This window comes from Zootermopsis nevadensis, unplaced genomic scaffold (genome assembly GCF_977971745.1).
Source record: "Zootermopsis nevadensis isolate Lab colony 2312 unplaced genomic scaffold, Znev_1.0 Znev_ptg000020l, whole genome shotgun sequence".
Taxonomy (NCBI): Eukaryota; Metazoa; Arthropoda; class Insecta; order Blattodea; family Termopsidae; genus Zootermopsis; species Zootermopsis nevadensis.
The window spans coordinates 16535812-16562181 of record NW_028259152.1 but is presented as its reverse complement, the minus strand read 5'-3'; the positions used below and the strand labels follow the sequence as shown (position 1 = coordinate 16562181).

At 36.3% G+C, this 26370-nt stretch overlaps 2 protein-coding genes across 7 annotated transcripts; both read right to left on the bottom strand.

Moving 5' to 3' along the window:
- Positions 1–492: 492 nt before the first annotated feature.
- Hyls1 (Hyls1 centriolar and ciliogenesis associated) lies at positions 493–4770 on the bottom strand. Of its 2 annotated transcripts, none has more exons than XM_022063677.2 (6): positions 4637–4770; positions 4225–4349; positions 2943–3185; positions 2563–2721; positions 2080–2264; positions 493–736 (listed from the first exon to the last, which is right to left on the bottom strand). In XM_022063677.2, exons 2-6 carry the CDS (start codon positions 4325–4327, stop codon positions 680–682), a joined length of 747 nt encoding a protein of 248 aa, XP_021919369.2. In that variant the 5' UTR covers positions 4328–4349; positions 4637–4770; the 3' UTR covers positions 493–679. The 2 variants fall into 2 exon arrangements, with proteins under 2 accessions (XP_021919369.2, XP_021919370.2); XM_022063678.2 differs by lacking the exon at positions 4637–4770 and adding an exon at positions 4464–4604.
- Positions 4771–5963: 1193 nt separating this feature from the next.
- Dnz1 (DNZDHHC/NEW1 zinc finger protein 11) lies at positions 5964–26302 on the bottom strand. Of its 5 annotated transcripts, none has more exons than XR_015535974.1 (6): positions 25944–26302; positions 25396–25535; positions 22416–22545; positions 18563–18721; positions 16438–16967; positions 5964–14296 (listed from the first exon to the last, which is right to left on the bottom strand). XR_015535974.1 is itself a non-coding variant. In XM_022063676.2 (6 exons), exons 1-5 carry the CDS (start codon positions 26060–26062, stop codon positions 16706–16708), a joined length of 810 nt encoding a protein of 269 aa, XP_021919368.1. In that variant the 5' UTR covers positions 26063–26302; the 3' UTR covers positions 5964–16587; positions 16678–16705. The 5 variants fall into 5 exon arrangements, 3 of the variants coding, with proteins under 3 accessions (XP_021919368.1, XP_021919367.1, XP_087208121.1); XR_015535975.1 differs by having other exon boundaries at positions 5964–10664; XM_022063676.2 differs by having other exon boundaries at positions 5964–16587; positions 16678–16967.
- Between the last annotated feature and the right edge of the window lie 68 nt (positions 26303–26370).

The window sequence follows — 26370 nt, the reverse complement described above, 5'->3', positions numbered from 1 at the left end:
ATATAAAAACCTTAAGATTAAAATGTATAGAAAGCTATCCATCTCATTTCACCACCAATATGTGTGCATCAGATGTAAAATTCTTATTTCTTCCTTGATGGGACAACAAAAACTACAAGTAAAACAACATAAAACATCTGAAAGGGCTGATAGCAAAGGCAAAAGTAAAGTAAAGTAAAGTAAAGTTTGTCCCACTATACGCCATGTAGGCGCTTGGGGTGAGTGGAGGTATAGCTCCTCTCTTCCTTGACCCCAGCACTAGATGGGGGTGAGTGGTCAGCATCACGCCCCGGCCGGCTTTACCCCTGGGAAAGGACCCCGGTACCCATTGGATAGGAGGCTGGGTGGGCCCCAGAGCCGGTCTGGATGCAGAGGCTAGAGGAAAAATCCTCTGCCCCCGTCGGGAATCGAACCCCGGCCGTCCAGCCCGTAGCTAGTCACTATACTGACTGAGCTATCCCGGCTCATGATAGCAAAGGCACTTTGTGTAAACAAGATTCAAAAGTAATTTATTGCACATCTGGAGTACTGTCCTACAATACTTTTCTTTTAACATCAACAGAAATGCATGTCTGATTCATTAGAATATTAAAATTTACAAGTAACGCCTTCTGGCACCAGTTACAAGCAAACAAAGTAAACCACAGGATCAAGTATCAGTTTGATAAGCAGTAACAATTTACAATTTTCTGCATTGCCTATTCAGTGTCCTCGTGGATGAAGCTCTTGAAACGGGCTGAAAGATAAATGAATGCAAATACTAATTTAGCCAACGGATGAGTATTTAATGTTGCGAGAACATTTTTTTAATTACATGATCAGGTGTAATGCATTAAATTTGTCTTGTGACATAATTTGGTTCAAGATGGGTGTTTCAATAAAAGCATCCCTATTAAAATAAGTCTTTATGGTAGGCTCCTGCATGATACACAAGCCATGTTAGTACTATGAAAGATGTACTGTAGTCCTATTTTTCATTTTTATTTCTTCTTGTGCATAAACCACATCGCTCTCACCAGATGCACAAATTGACACATTATCTTCATAACATTCATCTAAAATTGCACTTATTATTGGACCTGAAATACTTTACAACCAAAGGAAGCAGCCATGTTTATTCACCAAGAAATATAAGACTGCTAACTAACTGAATAGATGGCTTACGGAACCTGAAGGTTCATCACCGAATAAACCAAAGCCCTCCACCAGACCCTGTCCTGGGCCAACCAAATCCATTCTCCTTCAACTCGTATGTCCCATAGATCCCGCCTGACATTATCCTCCCATCTACGTCTAGGTCTCCCCAGCGGTCTCTTCCCCTCAGGCTTCCTGACCAATACTCGGTGCACACCTCTTGCCCCATCCATGCACGCCACATGACCCACCCACCTCATTCTTCTTGACTTAATCACCCTGACAATATTAGGGGAGGAGTATAAATTTTTAAGCTCATCATTATGCAGTTTTCTCTATATCCCATCCTCTTCTCCTCTAGGACACAAGACTGCTTATTTAGAAAAAAATATTTCCTACTTGCATGCAGCAAATTTTAGATAAAACATTGGTAGTGAGCATCAAGGTTAGCAGAACATCCAGCAGTACAATTAGCGTCAATATCCCTCAACAGACAGCCAAGTGAATATTTTCAAGATGATGCAGACTGCAAATACCTTCAACCAATCTACAGGCAGAGTAGCGAGCAAATATACAGGTGTGGGGAACCAACCACAGCGGTTAATAAAGAAACAAGGTACTGGGGTGTTATGTGGACAGAACTGGCTCAGGATTATGCCCAGTGGTAGGCCTGAGTTTCTAAAATTTTGAATTTTTGGATTGTGCAATTGAAGGGTTAACTAGCAATTTTAATATTAAAACATGACCTACTTAAAAATTGAAAACATTTTAGGCAGAAGTGCATAAATATATATCTGAAAACAAAAGAGTTAATTTCACAATTCTTATTGTTACTGTTATTTTAATTCTTTCACCAGAGATTTAAGTTTTCTGAAAACTCTAAACTATATACTCTTTTCTGAATAAGCAATTTTTGGATATGCACTATTAAACAACCATACGTACACGAGGATGTGTGTCTTCGCCTAGCATTCTCTCTCGTATACACCATCGTAGATCAGAATGACAGCATTCACCAGGGACCTTCTGCTGCTTCCAGATGTCCTGGTAATAATGATAAAGCTTTACTGGGTCGCATCGCTTAGGTGCCTCTACTTGTTGTCCAGGTTGAATATTCCTTGGTCGTATGACTGAAGAAAAATAAGTGCTTATAAACTGTACAAATAAGGGTCAATTCACACTGGCAACATGACACTGCATGTCAATATACTGCTGTGAAAACCTCAAATCTTACAATGGTCAATTTGTCTCTACTGTATCATCATTATTATAGGAAAATGTAGGAAGTAGTTGGCGTTGGCTTTGGCTTTCAGAGGGCTGTTACGCCACGGATTATTATTATTATTATTATTGGGTTCACCTTTAGTTATGCAAAGAGACAACGGAGCATTCCAAACTCTTTATGAAGAATCAAGGACTAATACTCACATGAACGTTTTGGTTTCATGGGTTCTTGAAGATTTTCTACAGATCTTGTTTTCTGAGAATGTTTCTGTTTTGAATGATTAATTGATTTTTTCGTGTTTCCTGCCACGTTAGGGAGAGCTGTAGCGCATGGTGATACATAAGTTGTACTGGAACTGTTATCTGTAAATAAGAAACATGCAAACAAGAACGTGCATCTTTCACAAAAGATTTTAATGGATTTCTACATCCAAGGTTGATTAGATTGCTGCAGACATATTTACCTGAAGCAACCAACAAATAAAGAACAGATCAAACAAACGCAACAAGGCAGATTTAATACAATATGTCAGATTAAAAAGCTAGTGAATTTTACTTCAGATAAAATTTAATGTGATGCTTACCTGGTTGTACATTATGTGGGAATGATCTTGAACAAAGTACATATTTCTGTTCCGCACGATCATGGGCTTGGTCATTTTTATGATTTTCAACATGGCTGTTTTCTTTTTCACCAGGTGATGAGGTTAAATTATAATTGCTCAACACCTCAGTTGAAGTTCCTGTGCAGGAACTTTCACTGTCTTTAGTTGATTCATTACATGTGCAGAACAAGTGCTGATCATATTTTATAAGTTTCTTCAAATCTAAATGGACAAGAAAGGAAGAATTTCATCTTGTCAAAACAGTCAATCCATTTTTGGGTCATGATTTGTTATACTAAGTAAAAACAGAATGCATTAGGGCCAGAATTCATAAAAATGGCAATTCTTCTATGTTATGTCTTTGATCAGCCCTAAAAGGATTAATATGCTAATATTCTGTACAACAAACTAACTCCTAATCTGTCTCGATATATTGTACAGTCCCTGTAAAGACTGCCATGAAAACGAAGCATACACAATGGCACATTTCTCATCATCAGCAGAATTTTGCTGTTTCTATTCAATCTTGATAGTCACCTTGTACCATTTAGGACATTTAAACCAGGCGTGTCAATCTCAATGTCTGTTAAGAGCCACTTAAAAAGAGGTGATGGTTCCACATTGACACAAACACTTTCCAGTGTGAATGTAAAAGTGAATGTTGGATATAAGAAAATTTCAGTGTGTGTTTGCAGATGAGTAAAAATGTATAACTAACCTTCGTGTTTCATTATGCCACATACTAATCTGTTACGTTTCACTGAAATTGTATTCTACAATTAACAAACTGTAAGTTTTTTAAGTGCACAAATATGAAAAGGCAACTTTTTCTTTAATACCATCTGTCTGTGCTTCTGTACACACTTCTGTCACATAAATGACAAGATTTATATTTACATGTAATATCTGAAAATCTCTTATATCTTCTACATGTGTTTTGTGACTTAATAATATGAACAGTAGTGAACATCAAATTACAACACCAACCTAAATATTTAAATTAATTCATTCACTGACAGCACAATCCTAAATACTGCACAGCTAACAAAATGTTGTAACCAAAATATATAAGCACATGAATATGAAATTTTATTGTGTTGTGTAGTAAATGACCTGCCAAATATATTGGGTAATATTTTTTGCATTATGGAGACAAAGTAATCAATGCTTGGCATAAAAGAAAACAATATGATTAGCATTAATCCAATCTATATAAAAACAATGTTACTACAAAAATACGATAATTTCTTTGCTAATTTACCTTTAATAAACTCTTTTAGTTGTTCTTCTGTTATGTTGTAATAGCCCAATCGATTAAGATGCGCTTCAACTTCTTTTGGATCCAGCTCTATGGCCATTTTCATTGAAACTATATGACACTACAACCTGTAAAAGTTAAAAACCATTACAGAATATAATAGAATTTATTTACTTTCCATAGATCATTCACAGGGTTCAACGAAAGATGTAGAACTTGTCATAGGACTTCTGCAACATTACCAAAACATGTAACCTAACATTCTTCGACGCACAAAACCAAACGAACGCACTACATAACACAATTTAATTACATCTACTTCTATGCATAATAAAGAACTTCTGGTTACTGCATGTTTGAACGAAGAAAGCAAAGTAACGTTCTATTAAAAAACGTAATTGATCAGTATAACTACCTTTTATCAGTATTTGAACTTTTTTTAACGAGCTCTAACAACCAATCCAACAGTCAAGACATATTTCCGTTATTGCTCCTTCAAATATACCTACAGTAGCCACAACCAAGTGTTCCCAGGAATGAAAATTCTCTCGGTGAAGAGAATAAACACAGATTATAGAATAAATACCTGAACTTAACCTAACAGATAGAAAATTGTCCACAAAATATATTATTCACGTTCTTGCATGGGAGGACTACAGTAAATTATGGCAAAAAGATGTGATATCTTCCACATTGGTATTCTAAATCAGGGGTCTCAAACTCAAATCGAATGCGGGCCATACTGATAATTTTTAAATTCAAAGCACGCAATTTTAAGCGATAAAGAGGTTAAATATTTTGTATAAAACTAAACAACATTAAGAATATTCAATGATTTTTAACAATACAAATAAAATATATTGAGTTATTTTAAATGGGGTTTGCGCCTAACCAACCTTTGCACTGCGACCATTTTTGTTTCATTGCCACAGCCCTGTACCTCCCCTGAAATACATTATCCTACACAACAAAAGGATCTCCATGGAAACTGTGTGTTAAAAAGCAGTAATCATGTCCTCTTTATATGTCCTAGGTCTCACAGAATCACTGGGTCTTTGGGGAAGATTAACCTCTTTAACTAGGGTATTGTACTCAGATCTGGGCCTTTCAGGCACCCTAGATTTGGGGAGTACCATGTACCCCAGCACTGCTTCAGGTCTTCATGGTTTTAACCTTCACTTCCAAACACTTGGTCTTTGCACAATTAAGTCTCTTTGAACAGTTGCCTTCTCAGCATTCCTGAGCTGCCTAATATTGTCAGCTCCCAAGATGGTATGCCAGAACTGTTGCCTAACACCAGCCATGATCCTGAGCCAACTCCATCCATCTGCCATCCTCACAGCCCACCTCCGTAAGATCCATCTTGATGTTGATCTCCAATCACCTTCTTGGCCTGCCCAGTGGCCATTTTCCAGGAGGAATCCCTACCAAAATTCTGTATGCACCCTTTGCCTCCCCCTGCATGCTACATGCCCATCCCCACAGAGCCTCCTAGATATCACTATCTGTCCTATTCCGAGGCTTTGCTGTTGTTTTTGTAACATAAAACATTTTTACACTGAAGCCCTATGACCAACCCTTATCAGCTGTCCACGACTGCTCATTCAATATATTCGCAGCTAACTTCCATAACTGGAGGCTGTCCCTCCATTCGCAACCTGAGGGTGTACCATGTCGTGGTGACCAGGACCTACCTAATATGGATGATGATAACAATAACAACAATAACAATGACCAGGCTATACATTTTCCATTTCATTTAATACATGGGTATATCCATGTTATGAAACACTGACACTTGTTTTAAAATCTTGTGACTATCATTGAAAAATTCAAATGACAATGTAATAAAAAATCAAACCTTAAACACTAAATATGTAATATATACTTAACAATAAAAAATATACAAAAATTGCATCATTGTGAAACACATGTAACAGAAACAATACTCAGTTTATATAACTTATTACAAATGTAATAAAATATTTTTGCTGTCATGCAACATACTAAAACTGATTCAGTTTGTTGCACCACATCAAAAATTTTCTTAGAATAAATACAAATCTTCAACTGTAATATAACAAATGAATAATAAAAATGAATATATTCCCATCACAGACCTACTACGTAAGATTTTAAAGTACTTAGATAATGTTGATACTTATTGGTTAAATGAATAATGATGATGTACATAATGGTAATAAATATGATGATTACTTGTGATCTCCTTTACAGTACACTTCACTACCATATCAATGAAATCTTTTATATATCAATACATGTGTCACATACTCACTAATCAGTCTGTACTGTTTCACATGAATATATGCAAGCACTGACAATGATAATATTAAACTGTATGAAACCCATTACAAACAGGGTACCAAACATTTATTTACACCATAAACATATTATAAAATGTTTGACATTCCTCATTATACTAAATGTCATGGTGAAGTGTTTGAACTCTTGATCTGTATTCAGGTGTCCTGAAATTCAGGGAAAGTGGCTATACTGAATGAGTAATTTAATGGTTTTCCTGTCACTCCAAGCAAATGATGGGATACTACCTTAAAATAGGCCAAGACCACACCATTCCACACTCTTTTTATCATTCACACAGCCTACCATTCAACATTACACAACCTCCATAGTAAAAAAAACCTTATTTAATTACCCAATTAGTCATATTCACACTGAAACCTGAGTTGCTTAAAATGTTTTCTTTAAATAGCAATATGAAATTACTTTGACCATCAAACCAAAGTCCCATACAAACTTCAAATATGAATCTCAGATGAATTAAATAAATGTACTTCACAAAATACTATACATTTATCTATGTACATCAGAGTAATATAATTAATTAGAAGCCTGGGAAAAAACTGTAAATGACTGTTACAAGGACCCACACAGCCATTTATTCTGAAAATGATTTTATCACAAACAGAAGGGACACAAAAACACTGAAAGTCAGTGTGTAGAAATCAAATGGTAAATTCTTCATAATATTTGCTATAACACCTTCTGTTATAATAGTCTGGAAAGCATTTGCTGTTCTAAAGAACCAAAGGACAAATTGTAGAACTAAACATGATCTGTGTCTAGAGCTACCTGCCACCTCACCAGCTTTTGGCTGGAGCCATCAACTGCCATTCAGATATGGTTAGAATTAGGGGATGTCCAAATTTTCAAGCATATTAGATTTTGTCAGATGACCATGCATAATTTGATATTTTAGCTTTGGTATATTAATATTGCACTTGGTTCCTTATATAAATTATAAGGTGTACTGAAAATAATTTTATTTTTATTATTTATATGCAAATAATCCCAGCAAATGCCAGATGGATCTATCACAAATGAATGAGGTTTTATCCTTAAGAAAGTTAGAATTTTAATTACACTGTTAACATTTTGAGAAACATCAAAATATTCCCATTTCTATCACATGAAGATAGAAGTGAGCAATTAAAATATACATTTAAAAGGCTATAAATAAAAATTAATCAGTAATTTTATTTTTGTTAGCTGTTACTTCTAACAATTTGTTGCTACATGGCAAATATACTTATTCTTATAATAACATGCAATTTATAAGTGTTGATATTGGTTATTTGTGTTATAGTGCCATGTGGACTTGTTGGTACATACCAATGTTTCAGAAGAACATACTCCCCTCTGCTTCTGCCACAAAGATTGAGGCAGTATGTTCCTCTGAAACTTGGTATAAATTTATAAGTCTATATAGTGTTACAACCCAGACGACCAACAGCAACATCTATTTATGAAGTTTACTTACAAATGTCTGCATAATTATCAATTTACTTTAATGTTTTTATTTCAATCAATCAATCTTGTGACAAAGTGAATAAACAGCTCGTTTCTGGTTATGTATGTATGTCTGTCTGTGTGTAAGCGCGCGTGTGTATAAAATTTCTTGCCTTCATAATTCCCAAAGAAAAATCTGCAGACTGAGAATTGTTTGAGGTGGAAACGTAATTCCACTTTAACTGCACAACTCATTCTGCTGTTCTACAGGGCCAGTAATTAAAAAGTAGCAAAAATGTTGTGTAGCTTAGCACTAGATTGACAGAGAACCATGGGGACCTTGTGCAGACTGGATTTGAGATTTGAACATTTGGTGACAATTTATTTCAATCTGAATTTCAATGTCAAAAGTTATATGATGAGCATCCAAACTTTAACAAACATTTCTGATGCAAATGTAACTAAAAGACGTTTGTGTATGTATCTGCTTCACATTCAATGCTTAACTAGGCTAAAAAGGGAACATAAACCAAAATAACAGTACGAATAGTGCACACTATACCTCGCAGGCTAGTGCTGGCAGTTGCTTAAAATTGTTTTGTAACACTGTTCAACAAGAACAGCAGTGTTGATGTGAATCCAAACATGTATTAAGTTATGTATAACCGTGCCCAAAATTGTAAAAAAAAATCATAAATTCCAAGTCACAATCTTTGCCCCTTGAATGTTAAATCAACACTTCAACAACATTAGATATGGTTCCCAAGAGAATTGAGGTGCTCTAAGCAATGTTTGATCAGATTTGTGTATTACTCTATAGAAAATATAACCCCTTCTGATGACATTGTGTTCTATCAGACACATCTAACAAGCAGAGTGTTTTGAAATGAGAGAAATTTTTAAGAAAATAGTGCTTCATGAACTGTGAGTTTCCAGTGTTGGGAATTTTATTGTATACGAGCAAACACAAAATAGTGCTTCTTATTATTTAGATATCCTGAGAGGATTCAGAATGAACTAATTAAAGATCAGCATTTTATTGCCAACATACACACTATATCTACATACTTTGATAATATTTACAGACCACACAGTTATGCCTGTGCTCACTGCATTGCATTTTATAGAAATGACTTGCTCAAAATGTTTCCACTTCTAATACAGAATATTCATTCCTCTCAATGAGTTTTTGCATGTGCCCACCCTCCCCCAAACACACACACACACAAACATATACAACCAGGTACAAATGTACTATATTCATCAGTAGTTTAAACAACATATATATTGTTTGAACCATTAAGGTTCTGATAAAACATTTTTGTTTGATGCCTGGAGTTACATTCTTTACGCTTCTCTGGCATCTACCTGCCTGATAAGAGTGGGTCAGCAGTGCCACTTATAGAGCATTACTGACTCTGATAAACATGGCAGTAAATTCATGCTATACACTAGGCATCTAACTCGCAAACACTTGCCACTCTGAAATTTGGTTTTTGAGATCAGTGGAAGAAATGTGTCTTGTCATTTCTCAAGTTATGCCTAGTTATTCAAGGAGTTTCAACAACACTGATTACGGAGTACCATCGACATATACTCATATAAGAAAGTTCATTTAAATAAGCGGAATCATACGTTTAACTTATTCTATGCAATGCACAAGCCACCTGTCACTTAGTAACACTGGTCCTTGTGCAGTTTTTTGGTGTTTGAGATAATCATTAGAAAATATATGTCCCTCCAATTCTCAACCACTGAGGACCTTCGGTCATCTGTATACGCACACACAGAAGAATGATTGTTTAAATATAAACCAAAAGGAAAAGGATTAATCATAGATTTGCAAATCAATCCATTGGTTCATTATTATGAAAACAGCTGTGTATAAACAGGTGTATATAATATTGTTTTTTGGGCTTCCAATAACTGCAATAGATTTAAATATTTTGAAGCCTGAAATAAGTGCCCTCTTGATGTGATGTTATCCACTTTCAGACTGATCAATATGAATAGTTGTTAACAGAACATGTTATTAAATCTGGTGTAAACCCATTTTTATAAAATTATGATGTTCTTGTAATGAAAACATCACTTCCAAGTGTACTGTCGCAAATTGAAGAATAGGAAAGAAAATTTATTTTAATTTAAATGGTAACAAGGCACTACTGTGTATGAATGTTGTGTTACCAGAAATAAATACAAACTGTGCACGTTTTAAGGAAAGAAACAGTATGAAAACAATTTACAATAAATGATCCTGGCTAAACAAGTTTCACTTCCATGGCTTAATAAATTGTAATTATATCACCATATTCATTGAAGAGATCTTTTAGATACTCCAGCTCTGTGACATTCAGAAGAAAGGGTCAATGCTGTTGGTTATTTTTAACTGGACTGAGAGATTCAGACTTACTTTTTCAAAAGGCTGCCTTCTTATTACACTTTAAAGCAAGAGTAAAGAAAACATCACCATGTCAAGGAAATGCGTTTGGGAAGTGAAGTAAAACTGCCATACATCATCCACCAGAGCACTGAACAAAATCAAATAATCAGCTTTATGCTCCAGCTGGTTTATCCTGGAGAAAAAACCACTGTACATCCTGGACCTGCTGCTTGGGGCTGATATGTACATTGGTCATCAAGGGAAACATTCCGATGCTCCTACTAAAAATCTGTCATAAAGAAAATGATCAATAAGTTTTGTTCTCTTGATTCAGATGGAAAAATCTATCAAATTATTCTGTGTCTTGCAATAAAATGTCTATGCATCTGATTCAGTATGCATTGTTAACCAGGTCCTGTGTTTGGTGAGGTTTCAGATTCTTACGGCAGCAAGAACGAAGATTACCGTCTTCTGCAATGCTGCAATGTGCTGAATGGTAGAAGTTGACTGATGTTTCAGAGGTGCTTGATGTTTCCATCATTATGCAATCACTGCCTTAATGATGAAATGTCAAAGACTACACAGTGCAACATCCCAGAAGCCCATCATCTTCAGGACCTGTGTTTGTTTTTGAGAGATTCTAAGTGCCTGAAACCTTCTTTAGATAAACATGTTAGCTGAAAAACACTGTTTTCAGTATGGGATATATCAGAGGAGAGTGTCGTTCTTCTGGACAGATAGAATCGGAAACTAGCTACAGCAACCTCTGTGATTTGCTTTATGTATTACATTTGAAAGATAAATATTTAATCCTTCAAGGGATGAGAGGGTGTTTATCTCCAGGAAAATGTTAGAAAAATATCCTAAAATCATCTTAAAAGCCATCACTGACTCAATAATCTCATACAGGACATACTGAACAACAAAATGCATATACAAATTATATATATCTGCTTACTGCAGGTTTAATCCACAAAATAGTAGCCAAAACTACCTTGCTGCGAAACATTTTGGCATTCATTATGGAATCAACATATAGAAATGGTGACACCAGAATGAATTATTTAGTAACAATCATTCACCCCACATGAATTTCAATAAAGAATATCATTACATCTACTCCTAGTAACAGTGCAGAATAGTCTTAGTATAATATAAATTATTCAACATGAAGTTTGATATTCTTCTTCTTCTTCTTCTTCTTCCACATATTTAAACTGTAATTCACTTCTTTAAGAAATGCTTATATTAAGGATTTATACTGCTCTATTCTAGTGCAGCCATGTGAACAGTCTTTTCATTGATTCATCTCATTCTCCTTCAATGAAAGTACAATATAAGGTTGATATGAAAATTCTCTGTTGCTACTGTTATTGTACAATATTCACATATTGTATGGAGTAAACCAAATTAGATAAATTATGTTTCATTATGCTCAACTGTATACACTGTAAAATTCCATTATTGTACCAATGTGTTTAGAAGCCTCTGAAATCAGACATCAGACATTTTACCACTGACTGGCTTAAACAGAATCCAAAGAAAAGTACATGAATGGTACATTAAGTATAAACTACATTGAATCATTTCTCATAACTTCAGAATTTCAGCCTCTAAGAAAATATAATTCTACCAAACTTAGTAGGGCTATAAATTATCTATCCATGGATAATATAGAAATGGATTTGCCACACTGGCAGAATTCAGACAGACAAACAATAAAAATAACTGCATGTAATGCACTTAATAATAGGGATTATTCTAAAATATGCAACACATACGTGTCCAACACATTTGATGAACTTGGTTTATTCCATACATTTTCATAATAATCACCCACAAATACTGAGTAACAAGCAGGCATACTATGGTTACAAAATCTATAAAAGGCAACAATCCAATCATTTTGTAACTGTGGTTACATAAATTCATACATATACGAAAGCATTTTAAAAAGACACACGTACAGTTTGCTTTGTTTATACACTTAAGGTACAGCTGTATTATTAGAAGGAATGACAAAATCCAGATGTTTAACAATTTAAAGCCAAAAGGTAACCATACAGAGAGTCTAAAAAAGATGTATACACAGCATTAACTTTGGTGGTCACTTGCTCACCACTGTCGACTGTGCAACAAAGCTAACTGTGGTCATTTCGAGCACTTACACTAGATTTTATAATTCACTAAGTGCCAATGCCGATGTTTGTAATGGTTTGGGTTATTAAAATGGCTTCACTTCACTCAATGAATGTGTGTATATATCTTTCTGGGACACTCTGTATGTACCAGCTGCTTTATCAGTAACTGCACTTTTATTTATGGGTTTTGTATGATTCTCAGTGTAAACAGAGGTTACTTCCTTAAACAGTTTTAACCAACCAATCTCTGTAATGGTGAAGTGGGCTCCAAAGGGTTAAACAACATTTCCCAATATGTACTGAAGGGCAGTACTTCATATGTAAGACTACAAGTAACATTATAAGCACACAGAACATAAGGTAATCGTGCACCTTCGGCACGTTCTTTTAAGGTCATAGCCAAGGGGATTCTGATGATGTAACAACTTTGATAACAAAACAAACTGGCTGCTCCTGCAAGCCTACACACCAGAGTGCAATATATTTTATGGGAAAGTAATTAGTCCTAAATGTGGCTTGTGGTAGCAAGAGTCTAAACTTATAGTAATTAATATTATTAACATAATAGTCATGATTGTAGTATTTTGTATGTTGTGTTGGCAGTAAACTACTTTTGTGTTGGTGGCAATGCTTGGCACCTATTAGAATCAGGACGATGAAGGCAAATCTAGAAAGCCAATCTTGTCACATTTCATTTCTATAATCCTGCAAAGGTGCAATCCACGGCATGAAAGACACTACACAGGTGACGACGAGTCTAACAACATGTTTTATGTTAACACCACCCACCTTAAATGGAGACTGTTTTCTCTTAATTACCTTTGGTAAATGATATTTTATAGCACATTTTATCTACATTCTCTTATTTTCCTTTTAGTGTCACATTTTCTGTAGTTTCTTTCAAAAACATTATTCAATGCTGTCACCATTTAATTTTCTATCCCACTGATTCCTTGATGAATAAAATGCATAGCCATATCCATATCTCTCCTGTCCTCTTCTACAACTATTTCTTCTGAGCTGATAACTTGGTTGACCTTGGTCTTCTTTCTTCACAACTATGAGCAGTTTTCAGTTTGTTTTGGCATATGATGGGCCTACTCAAAGCAATTCTTGACCAGAACTTTTGGTGTAAAGCCCTTCTAAGTTGGACCTAACCTCAATCTATTCACAGATTGTACCAGTATAGGTTTGTGGCAGCACTTTTTCATGCAATATGGCCATATAAGGAGAAGCTGTCATATGATTTTGGCCCATCTCTTGTAAAAGTTGTGAAGTATTGCACTCCAACTGTGAGGCACTTTGCATGTGAATATTAATACTTATTCCATAATGCTCCATGACTTTACAGGTGATGGCTGAATTTATATAACAGCACAATCTTATGAAGAACAATATCAGCTGAAAAGATGTGAATAGGAGCTGTGATTTTCTTCTGATTCAATCCTGTTTCCCAGCACTTTCTTTAACTGATACAGATCTATAACAGGTTCATCAACCATGTTCGACTACTGGAAATTAAGAAGAGGAAATTGTGCGTGTACCATAGTACCTTACTTCCAAACGACAGTAGTATGACGAGGGGTTGTATTATAAGCAGACAGGTAAGTCTACCATTCAACTAACCACTCATTCAATAGGCTTCTGTTTTCACATTCAATTTGGCCATTGGCTTGCGGCCACGATGATGTTATCAACAGATGTCTAAAACCCCAAATAGTTACGAATTTCTTTAAAGATTCTGCTGCACAGTATGAACCATTGTCAGACGCCAGGATAGCTGGTGACAAAAATCAAAATTTCCATAACTCTCACTGTCATTGCAGAGTTTGTGATATATACATCCAAATATCTACTGCAATAATCCACTATGCATAGCAAATGATGTTTCAAAATATGGAAGGATTCATCCTGTTCCTTACCCAAACAAATTAAACATTATTCTCACTCAGCACATGCAAGGGTACAATAACCACTGTGAAGTCAGCATTGAATTCAGTAAAATGCCCTTGAAGCAAAAAAAACTCCTTACGTCCAATACAGACTTCAGTATTCTTAACTTTTTGACAACTTCTAGTCATTCACATGTTGGTCTGTAACTTTCAGCGAAAATCTTACGGCCAACAAAATTCAGTCCAGTAATTCCAAACAAAGCCTTGTCAATGATTTGTTTAGCACAAATCTCAGCCTAGCATCACGTTGCTTGATCATAAATCTACATGTCACCAAAAATTATGGTAACAGCCTTACAATCCTTGAGCAATTCATGCATTACAGCTTAAGACTTCTTGGGAGTATAGTTACATGATTATGCAATTTTTGGCAACATCCACTGTGTGCAAAAGGTTAAAAAGAAAAAATCCCCATAATAAAAGAAGTCACAAAGCAAATATATTTATTTGCAGTACTTCTGATAAAGTGATATGAAAACACACCAACATCCAAACTACCACATCATTTGAAAATAATAGATTACACTTCACTTCACTACTACACTTAGTTCTGGATAATACTGCATATTATGAAACCTAACTACATATGAAGTAGTTAGGATATACCCACATTTCAAAATTCAGTTTTATAAATATTAAAGCATGTTCTTCAGCTCGAGTTAGGTTCCATTAATAATTCACACAAATACTGGCAGTGTGACACAGCAGAATCACCATGACACTATTTTTAGTAGCACCAGAATTGTCTTACGAGCTACTACAATGTCACAGAGAATGTTGTATTGGCCCTCAGTAACCACACAGCTGAAATTCCTGAATATTACTGCTACCAATCATTATGCTATGATGTATGAGCTCATAGATTCAGGCAAAAGAAGACTGTCTAGTTTCTGATTTAAAAATATTATACCAGAAAAAAAACAAATAAAATTAAGATATTGTAGATGAGTCATATTGTGATTTATTTAAATAGTATTAAAAATATATTAAAAAATGTTCCACATGTAAATCGAGTACTCGATAAGGAACGTAAAATGATATTTTAATCCTTTAAATTATCTTATATTGTGATTGACGGCCTATTTTAATATATTTTTAATACTATTTAACTAAACTTAAGGTGTTTGTATAAAACATTAATGATGTATTACACTGTACAAAAATAATGGGTTGTTAGCCTTTAATCTCTGGCATTTACATCACAGAAATAAGGAAATGCTTTTCTCCATCGCAGTTATGGTTAAATTACAGGGAGGAAGTCCTTTTGACAAGGAAAGCTGAATGTACCATGATAAAATGTACCACATGACTTGTTACCCTGGTATATGTGCACAGTTTCTGGACAAGCGGTTGACTGCAAAGTGCATTCACTTCTTCCCATCAATTTTCAAATTAGCTCTGTATTTTTCCAATACCTATCAATTAATTTATATGTGGTATATTTAATGATACTCTCAGCAGCCCACACTAGATAGTGTTGAATGATATGGTGATTATCAAAGTCTAATGATCTGGAAAGGACATAAATTAAGTAGTTGTTGCCTAATATAAGGTACTATCTTGGCATCTATCTGAAGGCACTGAACAAAACTATGGAAAACCTTAGTCAGGATAGCCACATACCCAAAGTTATACCAAATAAATACTGTCACAAGGACTCGTTACAGTGGCTCGTGATAAATTTCTGTGAGCTGTCACACTCTCCTCCTGTGGCCTTTCACTGTATGCTATCTTATACAACCTGAGGTCTATCCACACAATCACTCGAACCTTCTGGAATGTTTGGCTAGTGTGTCAAAGGAAGTCATAGTATGAAGAAAGGTCAAGAACAGTTCCAGGTTCTACATAAGGAGAGTTGCTGCAGCATACTCTAAGAAAAACTAGAAAAGCAATGGTGATAAAGCATCTCCTTGACATACCTAAAAAATTAAAAATAATACTTAACATTGTATAAAAACTACAACCTTACCTGAATGCCATTTTAGCACTTGAATGGTAGCTGGAGTTACATTAAAAATGTCAAAAGGTCCAGCGATAGCTCCAAACAGACCGGCATAAAGAAAATGTAACCGAAGTGGAAATACCATAAATTAATATCTGAATGATGATGAAACTGGATCTAAATGAACAGAAACAAACACCCCTGTAATGACTGTTTCTTCTCATTAAATTTCCTGTAAGACAATCATAAATCACAAGCGGTTCTCACCCGGCCTCACCTCGCAATACGTTAAACTTCACACATCATGACTGAGAAGTGGTTCGTCCATGTGGCGAGACACTCCCACACAAGGAAGGAGCCACAATACCGGGTGTCCTCGACCACACACTTCTGTTAGGAGCGCAAGCTTAGGTTTGTGTGGTCGAAATGGCCCTTGATGCTGAACTTGCTCAACAGCTGTTTCATCACTAAAAATGGCTTGGAACTGATCCACGAGGATTGCAGAAACAAAAATGCCGAATAGCGCGCTCTCCAGAACTAGGATCACACAGTGCAGACTGAAAACAAAGAAGGCCAATAGACATTCATTCTGTGACCATGCCTACGCTCAACCATAACCATACATAGTCCAAACCTTAATCTGACAAAAGAAAAAGGAAGGATGGAGATGAGTCTTCACTAATGCAAAGTGAAAATTCAGTGCATGCAATACACAGCACAAAGCTGGCAATATTTCAGAAACTGAATGGTCTTGGACAGCCATCCCAGTACCAACTTTGGTGACCGCTTGTCAGTCAGCTGCTCACCACCGTCAACTGTGCCACAAAGCTAATGGTGGTCATTTTGAACAACTACACTACATTTTCTAATTCACCAAGTGCCAATGCTAACATATGTAATGGTTTAGTTTATTAAAATGTCTTTATTTTATTCACTGAATGTGTGTATACATATTTTTGGGAGAGCATGTATTTGTTCTTACTGCTCATTCCAAATTCATTAATTCTGACATATAAGAATTCTCGTCCTTTCTTTATTTCTCAAAAATTCGTCCATCTTCACATCTCACATTGTCCATATTACTCTATTCAGTGGTTTGGATTTTGCAACCACTTCAGTTTATCCTGCTTCCATTTATCAAGTAATTTTGAACATCCTTCATCCTTCATCGGGTTGTGTATGAGGTGCGTGTCCGCACGCACCTCATACACAACCCGATATAGGCACCCAGGCGCGTCTCCAAAAATAAAATCGAAGAAGCCTGGAGATGTAATAAAAACGAGTAAAAACAAAAGCAATATATAAGCAGAGCAACAGATACACCAGATTTTAATTTTAATTTTGATAGACCTGACGATGATAAGATTGTATATCGAAACATGTCGTCAATTTTAAAATGTAACAATTTTATGTGAAATTTTATATGATTTTAACAATAAGCTTGTGTAAACGACGGAAAATAAAAGTATTGTATTGAAACACAAGCATGATGCAATTAAGATATAAGATGTTGTAATATATAGCGCAATATTGTAACATCGAGATAACGATGAATGGCGCAGAATATTAATATCAATTTTAAATTTTAACATCAATATTTAAAAGGTTTGTGTATAGACTTGAATAATAAATATATATTTGAATTTTAAACACAAACATGACGCATCTAAACTATAAACTTAATAAAAATATAAATATAAGCAGCTGTTAGTCCCATTCCTTGTCAGCTGTTTCAGACTACATATTCAGTATATTTGCAACTACCCTCCATATCTGGTCTCAAAAGTCTACTAAATTCTCCATACTAAAATTTTACTTGAGTAAGACTGTTTTTTGTACCTCTCAACACCAAAAACCACCAATCCCCAAACTGTATAACTTAAATGAAGTCTATAAACTATAAAACCATGGCAAGCAGAACCAAAGAGTGTGATAAGAGACAACTGAATAAATGTAATCCAGTACCCCAGTCAATTTTAGAAATCTACAAAGAATGTTAAGAATGGAATTGTGAACTCAGAACTTTGTGTCATCTGACTTTGAAAGTTGTGGTCAGATGCGTGAACATAGGACCTACAAATAAGATCTAAAATTTCTGACACTCTGATTAAGGTGTATCAGTGATATCAAATAAAAATAGCACTTAACTTACATGCGACTCTGCTTGACAGAAATCTCACTGCTACAATCAGGGCATTCAACAACCCATGAAAGCACCACTAGGACAATGGCATAAGCTGCTAGAGCACCAACATAAACAAGAAACTGGATGAAATACTTCTGGTTTTGTTCACCCACACAGTTGTTGATCCTGTAAAGGCAACATAGCTTAATTGGTTCTTTGTTTATGTAACAATGCTTAGGTTACATGCTGTAAAATGTTGGGATAATTTGGGGAAAGGGAAAAATATGGAAGAAAGGAACTATGGCCTACATGTACTATCCCAGCATTTGTCTGGAGGTACAGAGGAAAACCATGAAACATCTCCATCAAGATAGATAGTCTCCAGGCCAAGATTTGAACCAAGACCTCCTAAGAGCGATGTTTAATAAATATTACTTGGATGCACTTTGAATCATTGAATGTTCTGTGTCCAGTGGCTACTCCAGAGTTCACAAAATTCTCAGATTCAAGCATAAGGGATGATCTCAACAATAGCAAACCATAACCTGCAAATCCCTTTCATTTAAAACTTAGTATATACTTAATAATAATCCGTGGCGTAACAGCCCTCTGAGAGCCAAAGCCGACTAGCTGGCTGCTGGCCTCACGTTCACATGCCTAAGCAGAAGTGAATGATCATCCAACCAGATATAGGGTGACAGGTGGTCAGCACGACGAACCCCCAGCCATTGCTAGTTTTCAGGACCGGATTACGCTACTCATTGTAGCTCCCCAATTTCCTCACGATCCTGGGTTTGCACCGGTCCCATACACCGGTCGAAAATCTCGTGAGAAATTTCTTTCCCCGAGACTCGAACCAGCGCGCATTCCATATCATTGGTCCGAAGCATGATGCCTCAGACCGCGCGATAAAGAAGTTACGGTTAGAATAGAAAATAAATAGCGCTCAATGCTGGGCAAAGTACAGAGTGACCAAAAAGTCACAAAACCCACATTACAATATTTATTGATGGTTGCAATTCAATACAGTTGATTTGATTAACAAACAAACAATATCATTGTGACTATACAACAGTCCACGCAGGTCACGTCATGTTATAACTTTCTCATGCTAGTCTGCCAGTTGTCTTCAAACAGTCAAAGTGCAGGGATGTCTTTTTCACAAGTGCAATAAGTGTTTATTGTCAAATGCTACCTGGCATCTCATACTTACCTTACATGCCAAAATGAGTTAAGGGACACATTTCCTGATCTTCCTGTGCAAAACAAATTGGCAGTATCTCATCTGGTGAACTGTTTCCATGGCAGAGGAAATGCGCAGGACAGAAATTGTTCCGGTTGACCTTCATGGAAGCGTACATATACGACTACAAATATTTTAAAACTTCATCCATAATCCATACTGCGTACATATCATGCACAAACTTAAGGGAAAATTGCTTCAGTATTGCAGATGGTTTACAGTGTTCATTTGAGGGGGTGTAGACACAAAGACACGTTTCATAAAGTTTTCATTTTGTGATGATGCATGGTTCCACCCAAGTGGATACATTAGCAACCAAACAGCAGAATATGAAGTGCTGTACATTTCAAATGTCACTGCAGAAACACTTGACTGGCTTTCATCAGACATGAGGAAGAGAGTGGATGCATGCATTGCAGAATGCAGCCGACATCTGACTCTTAACATAACATTGTTTTCTGATTTCAATGTAATTTATTTTATGACAAATAGAATGTGTCGGGAATGGGTTGCGTGACTTTATGATCGTCCTGTACAATACAAATGTAATGTAGAAACACAGTACAAAGTGACATGTATGTTATTTTGTAGTGAAAAAATACAGTATCAGTGGTATTATTACTGAATATAAAACAAATAAAAGAAGTTTCATTATCACTCATAACCAATCTAGTGCCTGGGTTATATCTGGTTACCCATGTCTCAGTTTTGTACAATAAAATCCATGAAATATATGGAAGAGTTCATGTTCTACTATTTCCTTTCTTACATACTTCGCGGTAGATTGCCATAATATACCTGATTTCTTGTTAATAACTAAAAATTGAAAATATACAATAAACCATAAGTTACTTTCATAGGCATAAATATCATCATCATCTGTGGTGCTTCAGCCCATTTTCAGGCCACGACCTCCCAACTCAGGAGGATTCTTCGTCTTTAAAGCGTGCATTTGTGAGTAGTGAGTGACCAGCCCACTGACTCTGCACAATTTCTACTCAATCCTGATTTGACTGCCAGAGCCATCTAGCAGTAAATCAGGATACTTGGGTGAGAAATGGCCGCTGAATTTTACGTACGAAACATGTCATATCATGCTCGTAAGATTCTTTTACATGCCATAAATCTACGACGTGGGACCGCCGGCTTTACTTCCCCTCTGACCTCGGCCGGGATTGAACCTGTGAACCTTGGGTCCAGTGGTGAGCATTCTAACCACTAGTCTACCGAGAGCAACAGGCATAAATATGAAGCTTGAAAATAATACCAGTCCTTAAAATATCAATTACGCTGATTTTGTAATCTTCCTGCATTAGCAAGGACATTATTGACATAACAAACATTGATTCATGCATTGTGAACAGAGTTATGATGGGTGATGAAACGTGATAGTAGCTTTTCAACCCACATTCCAAATGTCAAGCCTTGTACCGCAAGTCACTCTCATTACTCAGGAAGCATACTTTAGTATAGACCATTCAAAAGGGAAGCTGATGCTGGAGACGTTCTTTGGGAATGTGGAAACTGGTTGCTCCGTCGTGACAAAGCAACAGTTCAAGCTCATCAGTGTCCTTTGACAGATAACGGTATCACTGTGCTTAAATTATGTCCCTATTTTCTGGCTTTAGCATCCACTGATTACTACATGTTAGAAAGCATGAAAAATCTCCAAAAAAGGATCTAGGTTCCTGTCAGAAGAGGTGAAAGGGACTGTGTGACACTTACAGCAGTTTCAGAAAAAATCCTGTGGGAGTGCTTACAGCAGTGGTACAGCCACTGGTAGAAATGTGTAACAGCAAGAAGGAACTATTTTTAAGGTGGGATGTGCTACTGCGCATGTGAGCTCACATGGTCAAAAGCTCACAAAAGTTTTGAGTCTACCATGTATTAATTGAATAAAATTTTTGGATATTATCCATCGTCTAGTAAATATAAAACGTAAAACGAGTCCGGAGATAGGGATTAGCTCTATCTAGTGGGCCCAACTGTGTAGGAACCTGAAGACGGAGATAAGAGTCCCATCTCCGAAACGTCGTTTTACGTTTTATATTTACTAGACGATGAATAATATCCAAAAATTTTATTCAATTGACTCTTCACCATCGTCAAGAAGTTTTAGATTTGCTACCATGTATTGTTCATTACTGTAATCTTGAGACTTGCAAGGAATGCAGGAAGTCTGAAGTGTCAAAGGTTGCTGCATAGCATACGCTATCTTTCCTCCTTCCTCCTTCACCCCACTTTCTCACCCCAAGAGTCTCAAGATTACAGTCGCGAACAGTACAGACTCTGTCTCAAAGAAACAAATACATAAAATATTTACAACGGTACAAATTAAATGGATATAATTCAGCTACGAACATATCACACAGACAACTGCAACATTAATTTCAGTTGTGGAGAAATGTAACATTTCTGCATAAATACAATTAAAATACAAGATTGAAAACTTATAATTTAGGGATCAAAATTCGCAGGTAAAGACATATCCTGCTTATTACTTTTCACAACTGTAAGTGCTTTACAAATTACCACAAACCAACTTAGACTAATTCTACAAAAACTTACCTACTGCCAGGTATGAATGTAGATTATTATTCAGTAAAACCAAAAACATATATTACTAATGGAACTCACCAAGGACAATGATGATCCATCCTTCGGATGCAACGATTACAGATACGGCAGTGGTGCGCCCTTGGCGGTCGGTACGTTTCACATCGGGTACATACTGTCCAATCCTCCCGTTGGAGAGATCCAGAGGAACCTACATAAATAAATTATTAATAATAAAAATATCATTAAAATTAACATATTTAAATTCTCATTTGAATACATTACAGTCATCAGGAATATATGTATACAGAATAAAGTATGTTATCAAGTTATAACCAAATTATTCTCAAGTGCATTCACAACCATGTGGAAAGCCTATTAAAATTGCTCCATCTTTCCATATGTATGAAACAATTTTAGGAACAGATAAATCTGTTTTGATTCAATGTGATAATTGAAAATTTTATGAATGCCCATTAAGCCATTTCAATTTTAATTTTGATCAGACAATTTTAATGACCACTTCACACAAGAGCATGAAATTTTTTAGGGGTGTATACCATTAAGTACTAACTACAATAAATATACAGTAATAGATGCCATGTCCATGTCACTTGATCTGCAAGGAGGAGTCTACAAAAGTTACTTCAGTTACCATAAACTGTTACGGGCCCATATATAAACACAGACTCCACATTACCTAAATTTTCTTTGATTATAAGGAATTTGAAGAGCATGAATGTTAGTCTGTAATTTATAATTCTGTCAGCCAAATGTGCCTATTAACTGTACACTGTATGCTCTTACAATACTCTTTAATCTCAATCTAAATATATATCTGCCTGTGCTAAATGAGTTGCTCGTCACAACAGTATGATGCAGCATCCTCAGGATGTGCACTCCAGATATGGCGAGAACAAGCAAATATACCGAAGAAGCAACTACACACAGCTAAAGAGCAATGGTGGAACCAATATAAAGGAGTTCTCAGACACAGTCTTCATTTTAACGCTCCTCCTCCTTGGGGAGCTGACAATATCAGTCAATCCAGGAAGCTGAGAAGGAAACCGGGAACAGGGGCTCACCGGTTGTTTTTATAAAGGTCACATCTCTGGGAGTCAGAAGTTCTGGCATACCACAACACAGAGCACGTGGTTGCAGCAAACCTGTAGACAAAGGTGACCTGCAATATGTAGCCTTCAACATAGGCAGGCCTCATCTGGCAAAGACTGAGTGTCTGGAAGTGCCAAAGTGGTACAGGAAGTTTATGGCAGTGAGGGTAAATGGAACATCCAAGTCCAGGAAGGCCCTGACCAGAGTGCCTAAGTCCGAGGACAATACAATAATTAAAGAGGTAAACCCTGAGGACATAGGGATTCTAAGAGACTAAGGACCTATATGCAGGCCAGCAGTTCTGGCAAACCACCTTGGAGAGTTGACACTATCAGGCAACCCCAAAGCTGAGAAGACAACAAATAGTAAATGGGAAATCAAAGAAATTGATTAAAAAGAGCCCTCCAACATAGGGCCTCCATTTGAAAGTTGATTCCTCTCAGCAGGGAGCCAACGGTACACCACCTCAGGCAGATGACAGTATCAGACAACCCGGGAAAGCTGAGAAGACAATGAGATTCCTCTATGCAAGACACTGTACTTCATGGGAGGTATGGGGATGTCAGCAGGTTGAAGATAATGGGGAAGCACAAAAGATGAATTAATGGTCATGGTGCAAGGGTCAGTTAGGCACCCATCCAATTCAGTCATTCAGTCACTAATGTTTGATTTACCTTTGACGGTGACAGAACCCCCAAAACGTTTGCATGTGTGAGGCTGGAGAATTCCACTTTGATAAGAGTAACCCAAGCACAGGGAATGATAAAGATAATAAACATACAAACAGACAACTGTCAGTCTTGAGAGTATGTACAACAAAACATGAATTCTGATGCAATGGAAGGGGAACCTTGAACTTCAAAATGTAAATTACCATGTGCTTGATGAGGAAGCAGAAGTTGTAAAAACAACATAGGTTCTTTCACCCTCAAATGTGAAAGAAGAAAAATAAAAGAATACAAATATACAAAAACTTAAAAATGAGAAGACATTTTACCACATCCACAGCCATTACAGACCTAACTAAACTAACTTTCTACATGGCTTAGGGAACCTGAAGGTTCATCACCAAATTAACCAAAGCCCTCCACCTGACCCTGTCCTGGGGCAGCAAAATCCAATCGCCTTTAAAGACCTAGTGATTAAAAAACAGCCTACTTGGGAACCAAACCCAGGTCATCCGCACTGCAGGTGTACATGCTACTGACTGAGGTATGATGGCAAAGTAAAGAAATAATTCTTGTACTGAACTTACACAGTAACAGTGTAGAAACTAGAAAATAAAATTGGATGAAATGTCTACATCTAATATTTAGACCAAGAAGTCAGAATAGGGTCCACTGCCATACTTTAAAATTTTGAGCCAAATTGGAGGTAATAAATGACTTGTAAGAGAAAGGGGATTGTCAAATGACTTGCTACCACCAAACAAACATCTTAAATGTGGTGAAATTCAATCTAGAACAAAAGATGACTTGATAGCAATGATCTGTAAACATAAACATAACGTGCACGTGCTGACAAATATGCACGATCCACCAGCCACAAATAGTACAAGACTGTAACCAGCACAAGAGGATACACAGATAATCCTCTCCATGGATAATTTGGCCCCAGATAATCAGTGTTGTACTGTATATGCAGGGAGTGTGATGTGAGGTTCATAGCAAACCACAGAAAATAAAAACTGTGACATATTAAGGAGTGCTGGTAGACCTTGAAACCACAAAACATCCCACCAAACAGGTACGCAAAACAAAACTTTATGTATGTATTCTATAATGTGTTCCACTGAGAGAAAACACATCAGGACCGAGGCACATAAATCCCAGTATACGATACTGAAAACGGAATCCACGGTGTGATGTTAGTCAGAATTTCATTTCCACCTTCATGCTGCACAGTAATCAGTTAAATACAGGTAGTACTATAAACAATCATACTAAACCTGAGTGAATGTCAGAGAAGTCAACTCTGTTCTGAGGCAGAGGAACAACTCCTGGGTCTGAACACACCGCTTTCAAATGAGCCATGGAAAGGAGAAAAACTATGGTATTGAAGACAACTACATGGAATGGTCCCCATAAACTGAAATCATACGCAAATCAAAACATTAAAATGGAATAATTCTTTGCAAACATGCTCTATGCTCTAAGATTCCGATGTTTGTTCATAATCATAAATGATAACAAAGTCCCATATTTTTTATCTCAACAGGTCACTACATCCTTTCTCGATGAATTACTTGAATGCCTTTAGTACGTTCAAAAAGACAAATCGTTTGCACTTTTCTTTTCATTTTATGTTTCTGCATAACCATCATTATTATCTTGGCGAAAACGTTGCTATATTTAATACTAAATCGGGTACCCTTATCACATTTTTAAAAAAATATCACAATACGATCTTCAATGCACGAGTAATTAGTAAAAATGTACAACGTAAACTCTCTACGATTAGTATATGAATACGGGCTAGCCATACTGTAAATGGTACCTGTTTTGCATTGTCTGCAAAATAATCCATCTTATTACTACGTAATCGGCGTAAAGTACAGCCACATATGTCAACAAAATACAAACAATTCCACAAGGATCTCGCACAAACGTTGACATTGTCCCACTACGACCCTGCTCCGATCCTTACTGTCATTTCAATAGTCTGGGACAGATGTTTCTGCAATTGCAATTGAGCATTGCTACCATAACGACATTGGTTCGTAAAGCTTGTTAAGCACCAAATCTACTGTATAACAAACAGTTATACTGAGGCATGTACAAATTTTAAAACAGTTTACTTTAACTGCTTGAAAAGGTATCTCTAATGTTTATGGAATTATTGGAGCATGACTAAATCTGGAAATTTGGATACTATTGGTACACCTGTACGTATTTACTATGGCAACCACGTTTGTTTACAGCGC